The sequence below is a fragment of the Struthio camelus genome, chromosome 3 (genome assembly GCF_040807025.1).
Source record: "Struthio camelus isolate bStrCam1 chromosome 3, bStrCam1.hap1, whole genome shotgun sequence".
Taxonomy (NCBI): Eukaryota; Metazoa; Chordata; class Aves; order Struthioniformes; family Struthionidae; genus Struthio; species Struthio camelus.
Window position 1 is genome coordinate 113,910,286 of NC_090944.1, and position 8,952 is coordinate 113,919,237.

The 8,952-nt window shown below is 40.1% G+C and overlaps 1 protein-coding gene across 4 annotated transcripts in view; it reads right to left on the minus strand.

The window, feature by feature from the left end:
• LPGAT1 (lysophosphatidylglycerol acyltransferase 1) overlaps positions 1–8,952 on the minus strand; it is a 70,665-nt gene that overhangs the window by 19,243 nt on the left and 42,470 nt on the right. For all 4 annotated transcript variants that reach the window (XM_068939785.1, XM_068939784.1, XM_068939782.1 and 1 more), the window contains one exon: positions 3,218–3,344. In XM_068939785.1, coding sequence (XP_068795886.1) covers positions 3,218–3,344 — 127 coding nt within the window. The remainder of the gene's footprint in view (positions 1–3,217; positions 3,345–8,952) is intronic.

Below are 8,952 nucleotides of genomic sequence, written 5' to 3' on the forward strand. Positions count from 1 at the left end.
CCGCTGGAGGGGGTCTTAAAGACCTGCCACCTTGGATCTAACTACAGCTCTTACTATGATCCACAGGACACACACAAACTTGACATGCCAATTTAAGAATTACCGGATAGGAAAGTTAGCCAAAGCACGAGTTAAAACCAAGACACTCAGTTCACATTTTAGAGGTATTATATCAAGCTCTGAAACTTCACAGACATGCCGCTGCATCAGTTTTCATCTAGGGCATACTTCAAAAGTTTTTACAGGGTCAGCCATAAGAACTAGAAGCTATTTTTAAATGAATGCAGAGTCTAGAAATCAAACTAAGAGATCCGCCTTTATCCTCTAAACCAGTGATTTAGATCCCCGGGAAAAAACAACACATAAACATATCCAACAATAAAAATAATTTCTAATCATTTTCAAAAATTAAGCACTACAGGCATTGTAACATTCAAGTTCCATGCAAGGAAGGTTGCATCATCTTTACAACTTCACTCAAAAATATGTTTTAACTTTACACATTTAGAAGCGAGAAGCTAATGTACCTTAATAAAAAAAACTTTTTAAAGTAAGTATTTTTAGAAAAAAAATTTTCAGTAAAATTCTAAATACATTCAACTTGCAATTATCTGAGAGATCTGAGAGAATAACAAGGTGACCTGAATAAAGCACAATAGGTATAATGACATCTTATGTAAATTAGGGTGCAAGTATGTTTGAAAAAATTGAAAGATTTCTATAAAAAGCAGGGACAGATTTAAACATGGCTGTGGAAAGGATCTTCAGTCAGCAGCCTGTACTCTGCATCACACAGCACTGACGCAGCAGCGATGTTGGGAAAGGTCATTCCCAGTTAAACTACAATTCTGGGGATCCACGCAAGGATATCTGAAAGCTTACCATAAAAATTCTGAGGCTCCCCAATGAGCAAAATTGTTAATTAAGACAAACTAATGTAATTTTGGGATAAAATTATGATTAACTTACTTGGCACAGAAAGAGTGTTGAAATATAACTGCAAGTTTGAAATCTCCAGAAAACAGCAAATTAAAAGCAAATACAACAAGGAAAAAGACCCACAACCCTTCGGTTTTATTTCCCTCCATAGCCTCAGCTTTCACATCACTTGCTGCAGCATATTATAAGCGGTAATCAGTTATATCTACTTGCTTGAAGGAAAAAAAAAATCCTTAGACTGGAAAAAGAAAAAAAAAAAGTCAGTACTTTGCCTATATTATAAATTTCTGATAGTTATATTCAGATATATCTTTCCTAGACCCAAATTGACTAAGCTCATGAAAGTAGGAGTTAGACTGACTTCTAGTTACCAGATTTTAACTCTTTCAAAAGAGGATTATCTTGCTGCTGTCTGTATTAGGATATCAAACTATTTCTCTTCTGCAAAGGTTCAAGTTGTAAACGGATCGAGAGCAAAAAGTTCATGAAACTAGACTACAGGGCAAATTTTAAAAAGTAATACACTGGGAGATCAAAAATCACTGAGGGACAAGCATCTTTCTTTCATCACCAAGATGCACTGTGTGCTATTACTTGTATTTCTAAGTGTGTTGGGGTTACCAATTGTTTCAGGACATGCAGTCAGACTGATTAATATATTAGTAAGGCAAATATGTCATTTTAAGTATTACATTCTTATGAAACCTTAGCAATAGGATTTCTTCATATTTGCTCTGACAGTTGTTAGTACCAGGTGCTTAAGGAAAGTGTGCAAGACGACCGCAGAGGTCCTGGGTTAGATGGACCTTTGCTCTGCCTTGACCTTTGCTCTGCCTTAACAGTAGCAGCCCTTTCATTTTTGGAATAAGCAGAGCCCTCAGTCTCATACACTCTGCAACAAACTACATCTAAATTCTCCAGCAAGGCCTCCTTCTTTCTAGAGAGCAGCAGATGTGCAAATCAGAAATCTAGGGTAAAAGTAATAACTTACTGAACTTAAAGGAATATGATCTGTATAGATTTATGTTATTTTTAAATTGATTAGTTGATTCTAGTCTAATTCTGAGTTCTTGGTATTCTTGGTATGTAGCAGACATGAGTTTTCGTTTTTTTTACTGAAGCACATAACTGTACTGTTGAAGTCATCAAGTGGAAATAAGAGAGCTGGAATAATTGGCATTCAAAGACTCTGGTATTTATAAAGAAGTGGAAGATAACAGACTTTTTAGTATGAAAAGGTAGCGTGTTTTCAGAAAGAGAGTTATACTCCTTGATCAAGATCTCCTACTCTGTTGAGGCTGCTTCAAATTCCAAGGATAAAACAACCTCAAGTTTCCCTTAGAAAGCTGCAAGTTGCTTTCCCGAGGTGATGAAACCTGTAGCACTGCTGTAGAGAAAGGTTCTCATGTTATTACCCCCAAACTGGATGAGGCCCCAGGAAAAATAGGACCCAGGCACTGCACCTCCAGCCAGAAATGATGTCCTTCAACAAGCATTTCCCTGGAAATACCACAACTTCAACTGCTGATTGACCTCTTAATCGTACAGTCACTGGGCAGAGTGGAGGGAAAGGCTGGGGAAGGAGCACTGCAGAAGCTAGAACTGACACCGAAGTTAAAAAGCACTTGTCAATTACTGCCAAAGACAACAACCAGTTATTAGGACATGCCTAAAACTATGGTGGGGAATAAGGGTTTCATAGATTAGCATCGCTATGGACAAAAAAACCGTAGCAGTAGAATAAAGCTAAAATGTGAGGGGGCAAGCACAATTTAGAGATGCCGCAAAAAATGCCTAGATCCTGGGGTTTTGAACAGCCGTTTCCGTCTGCAGCCACAGAACCAACTTCTCTTAGCAACCTGCTTCTTTCTACAGTAGTATTTACGTAGAAAGAATAATAATTAAAAAAAACAACTTATTTTAGGGGCATTTATGAAGAGTTTAATACTAAACACTGAAATTTCACCTACATAGGCGCCTCTCCACAGCGTCTAGCACCTTAACATAAAAGCGGAAAAGATGACCTAGTCAAACATTCCCCATAGCTACAGTCAACCATGGGACATCAGTAAAAAATGTAAACGTGCTAAGATATAAAACTGTCACTGAACTTTTCAGAAGAAAGCTCTGTTTAAATAATGAGTTGCCTAGCTGTATAAGACACAAAGTAAAGACATTGCTCCTGATTAAAGATATCCTAAAAAAATGCCTTGAGTAATTCTGAACACATTTTTGGATTCTTTAGCTTGATACAAGAATAAAAGGTATATTTTCCTACCTGTAATGTACATGTGTAATTGTTGGTTGTCGGTAGCCAAGAATCCAGGTTTGAATGTCTATAGGTTCACCTTTGGGATACGCAATGGTTGTATCTATCACCCACTGGAGGCCTTTCGATTTGCTCTCTATGAATAAAGAAATGTGATATTAAAATTAAACCAGAAAGTACATGCCGCTGATTGGATAGCTATTTCATCTCTACATTACTTTATAAGATATCATGGGGCACAAGTATAGCTTAAAAATGACAAAATAAGGCAGCTAGAGATAAAATTCAGATTTCATTAAATAGCACTGAAAGCCTCTTAAAATCTTTAGCAAAGCCAAGATTTTACTTCCACAGTTGTTTCTGTTGAGCTTAGTTATTGTAGCACACAGATCAGAGCAACTTCATTCATTGTATGGGTATGTTCACATGACTTGTCAGCTCAGAAGTTAGGTGCTCCTCCCCATTCCCTTATCCCTGAAAGTAAAGCATCAAAAATAGAAATCTAACTTCTCCAGTCTGCACTTTAAGTACATTTACAGCTGGGTCTTTGTAAGGGCTCTCAGGGCCTACTTGTAGCTTGCTGATGGAACAACAGCCATGTACACCCCTTTGGCCGCTAGCCTGAATGCTGGGGTAGGGCAGGTGGATAAGGGTGATCTATTTCATACAGCGCAGTTCAAAGGCATTAGAGGAAAAAAAAAAAAAAAAGAAAAAGAAAACCATCCTTAGCAAAGGTTCTTAAAAATCTGAGTTATAAGATAAAGAGGGAGGAAAAAGTCACTTTATATATTAAAGACAAGAAAGCAAGCAATAAGAAAATATGGTCCGTTTTCACAGTAGAAAGTAGGGAGAGTCTATCCATAAGGCCCCTGAAAGACTGATGCCACTACAACACGTTCCTATGCTGTTCAGCAGATTCAGAAGATGAAAAAAAAGAGTCAAGGCAGAGGAAAATATTTGCTATCAAAATTTCAAATTCAGGAGAGAGAAATCTAAACCTGAATGAAGGTCACTACCAGCAACAGTCAAGGGCAGATATCAACCTAGTCGTGACCTCTGTCTGGTCTTTCTCAACCTATCCAGCAGGCCTTCAACCCACAGGCTTGCAAAGAGGGAGAGCAGTGTATCTGCTCCAGACCAAGAAGGAGAGGAATTGCCAGATGGCATTGGGGGGGGGGGGGTTCAGCTTGTCAGTTTTATTTCTGTTCTGTGGGAACTGGAGTTGCCTCCTATCTGAGGTCACGTTATATTTGGGCTAGTATAGTAACTGCACATGTTTACATCATACCCAACAATAACTTAAAGCATTTAAAAAGTTGACTATTAAAAATAGCCACCTGTTGGTAAGAGCGTGCAAAAGGTGTCACGTCTTAGCAGAAAGTACAAGGCTCCTCAAGTCTGGAACTAATAGCCAAGAAAGAAATATGATTGAGGTTGACAAAAATCACAGCTGGCATAAAAAGAACAGACAGAGATAGACCGTTCACCATCTTTTTCAATGCAAGAACTAGAGGCGTTGAAAACAGAGCCAGGAGAAGCGTGCAAAACACACGGGACGAGACGCTTCTTCAGGCAAAGGGCAATAAAACTGTGGGCAACCCCTTGCCAAAGGATGCGGAGAGTTGGGTTCAGGAGGCAGCTGGACAAGTATATGGAGGAAAACCAGAGGACGGCTACCGACAGCTAGAAACCCCACTGGGCTCAGGAAATCTGCCACGCTGAAAGCGGTCAGTAGGACAGCACTGGGGAGAAACATTATGCATGTTTGCTCTGTCCACACCTTTCCTTCAGTATCCACTTCGAACCACAGAGAAGACGTTGGGGCAGACGGACACTTGGTCTCACCCAAAATCGCCACTTGAATTTTACAGGGGAGCTACTGCACACATGAATCCAACATAGCAAGTCTCAGGTACACGCTAAAAGCCAAAAGTTATTTACACTAATTAGAATATACCTGACCAGACAAAGACTCACTCACGAGTTTCTACCTGCATTTAATTTCAAAGACAATTACAGCAACACTATTGCATATATTTCTGAATTATTTTAACAAACAACTAAAATATTTTCAGTGTCTACTCAACAATGTGAAGTTGCACCCCTTCGTTACAAATGCAAATAGTATGGCAAGACAACCAACTAATTATTATAAGTACTAAGTCAGTAGTCGTATGCAATGTACTATGCCACAATTTGACAAAGTGCAAGCTAGGCACTGAAATATATCAGCCAAGTTGAAACATCTGCAGGGTCACCTTCTTGAACGATGGTATTTCAAAGCCCTGACAGGCACGTGAAACGAGAACACGAGATGCTGTTAAGAGGGTCCAGGCATGCCAGGATTACGACAGAGGGCTTGTCAAGTCTCTCTTGAGAAAAGCACTAACTGTAGAGCCCTTCATTTTAAAAGCAGCAATGTTTTAGATTAGAGAAAAGCTCATATGAAAGTAATAGTAAATCCACAGAACTATTCATTTAGAAATGGATTTAGGAACAAAGCCATTCAATTTATCATTTTCCCAGATGTAAAGTGAGAATGAGTAATAAAGACAAGTAAATTGTCGAAGTGAGAAAGCAACAAGGATCATCAATTGTAATTAAAAAGTGCCAGACAAATATGGGCACATTATCTTTTTATTTACAGTAAAACGTTTCCAAATCATTTATTAAATATTTAGCTAGCACTTCAAACAGATTTTTCAGTGTACAATGGTTCAAACTTCATTACAGAAAGACTACTGTAGTCCTCTTTCTCTATACTGATTTCTTACCCTCTGCTCTGGAGGGCTCTGGGGAAGAATCACTGCGGGGATTCCTCGGACCAGCTCTAACGCCGCTTCTAGCCCCTTCCAGGGCAGGGCAGCAAGAAAACCCTACGTCTGACAGCACAGCACACTTGAGGACACGCTTGTCCTCAAGTTATCGGGGGGAGGGGGGGAGAAAAATCTGAATATAACTCCAGCCTCCATAGACCTTCCTTTATACCAAGCAGGTTTGACAGAAGCTACCTCCACGTGCTATTACAAAGACACACTATCACAGTACAGTCCCAGACATATTTCTGCATACTCTGGTTTAAAATAAGTCTTATATAATCATCCAAGATCTCACACTGCCAAAAAAAACCCAAGTCACTGAGGATTTTTAGAAAATTAAATTGGAAATGATAATTTTAGTACTTAGGAAACAAAAACTATACCCCAATCATAAAAGTATATATAGCACATACTATCTGAAAAAATATGATGAGCCAATATGATGTTTCCTACCACCAAGTCAGCAGCTGAAACCTGCAAAGGCAACAGCCTCTTTGTAAGGCACCTTCCAAAGGCAAACATTAAAAGAAATATTCTAGTGTGAGGTTTTATTCATCCAAACATTAATAAAATTGAGACTGATAAAATAGGTAATATAATTGGACTGCATTTTAAAACATGCATCCTACAGAAGGACACCAATTTGGGAAAAAACACTGCATCTTCATCTAAATATTTTGTTTCTCCCAGAAAGAAAAAGCAGAGAGAAAAAAATCTTACAGCTTACTGTCTCTGGGGGAGGGGGTTATACTACGCTCTGTTCTGCCCACGAGCACTTGTTGTTGCGGTTGTTTTCCAAAGCCACAAACCTCTAACAGATTCTGAAACCAAAAAAGAAACAGACCACTGCAGAGGACAAAAAAAAAGAGGGGCAGGACCTCAGCATCTCCGACAGCGCTGCTTTCAGGCCTAACCAGACCTTTGAACAAGAACAAACAATTAAGTTTTAAATGGAGCGCAGGATCAGAAATTCAGAACAGAAAGACTGCTACATCAGTTATAATTTGGTATGAACCTCGGGTCTTGGCATTTGTAGCAGAGAAAAGGGTGTTGAGCGTACTTGTTCACAAACACCTCTTGCCAAGTTTGGCCTAGCCAGCACAGCCAGAGATGTATCTGGCAGCCAAGGCCCAGCGACCCCCCCCCCTCTTTTTTTTGAGCTTTCTACTTTCTTTTAAAGACATCCTCGTTCTCCGTTTCTAGCAGCTGCGGAAGGATCCAAGTAGTGGGCACTGCCAGCGACTTCATCAGAAGAAACAACTGCAGAGACTAAATGTTAAGCTGACCTCTTTAAGGACCAGTTTTTCTTTTGAGGTGCTGGTCTGCTTGCCACTTCCAGCAGAGAGAGATGATTTTAATTTCTCAGAGTGCTTCAAAAAGTTAGCAGTCCCGATTCTCTTCGGCTAGCAGATAAACGTTCCAAGCAGGCCTGCAGGGCGCTCTCCCACACGGCTGCATCCAAATCACGCAGTAACAGTGTGCCTTAGCACGACAGGTACATACCGTCCTTGTGAGCGCTAAGGCAAGACACACGTGAAGACAAGACCGAACAATCATCTGGAATACTACTTTTCTGACCTGGATGAAAACCACAGTAAAAACTAAAGACTCCTAATTTGCTTTTTTAAAACCACCAGCAAAGGTGGTTTCATATGTAGTTGGGACAAATTCTTCAAAACATTCAGTGCTCCGTCATCCTCTATAGTCCTCCCACAGCAGACACTTGATCCCCTACTATCGCAGACTTACTGGGGTTCAGGGTTTCTCTTCTTCCCTGGAATTACCCTCAACCAGTGCCATAACCTGGCTCTGACCAGGGGCACGAATGTGCAAACCTGCCAGCAGACAATCAGTGATTACCACTCAGAAAAAGAGTGAATCATAAAGGAGTGTTTTAAATAGGAAACCTTGCCTCCTGCCAAGCTCTGGGTGGTGAGCTACCACTCCATCGCATTTTGAACAGAAAAGAAAACACGAGCCAAGAGTGAACCTTGGGGGTGCAGCTTCCGCTTCGAAACATTTCTTACTATGCAGGTGTGCTTTCTTGAACAGCTTATATTATCCTAAATGCAGCCAAAAGGTGCTATTACCTCCCCCAGGTAGCACGCGTTCTTGTCATCTCCCTCGCCCCGCACTTGCATTCACGTGGTCGGCTGGACCACTGAACTTGATTTTAACTCCTTCCTCAAAGATTAGCTTTCAGACTGAACTTCTTACTGATCATGCCGATACCTCTCCACAACAAATCACAGTTCACTGGGGACAAAATAAGCAGCCCCTTTTCCAGATTAAAACAAACAAGCAAACAAAAAAACATCCCAAAACAATGCCCTCACAAGCTAGTGAACTAAAAAAATCGATTTAAAAAAAAATTATGGAGCCCAGTGTCCAGCTTGCAAAAGGGAAAACTGATTTTCTCCAAGAAATAAAGCAACAGAACTAACTAAACATACCATGCCACACTTGAAAACAGTAATATAACATTTCAATACAGCTATAACTAAGTTCACGTCTCAACAAAAAAGGCCAAACGAGTTTCATTTTTGCCAGAACATTTTGCTACTTTCAAAACTTACAAGAAGATCGATTCTTATTAATTGAAGAAACATTGTATTTGCAGCCACATCAGAGGCAGTGTTCTGTTAAAAACAAATATATTGGTCCCCCCGGGGTTACAGGGCTGATGGATATACGTCAAGTCTGCTGTCTGTGTTTCTGCTCCGCACTAAAACCCGCTCCTGGAACAAAGGCGCCAACAGCAGCACTTTTGGGGGGCACAGCACAGCACATCTCTCCAGAGGCTTTCAGCAGCCACCAGAATGGACTCTTGTACCACTTCTTAAGGGACAGACAACACTTAAATGCATTTTCTAGCTTCAAAAGTACTCAAGTAAGCCATCAAGTGGTATTATTGCCTTTCCTAAA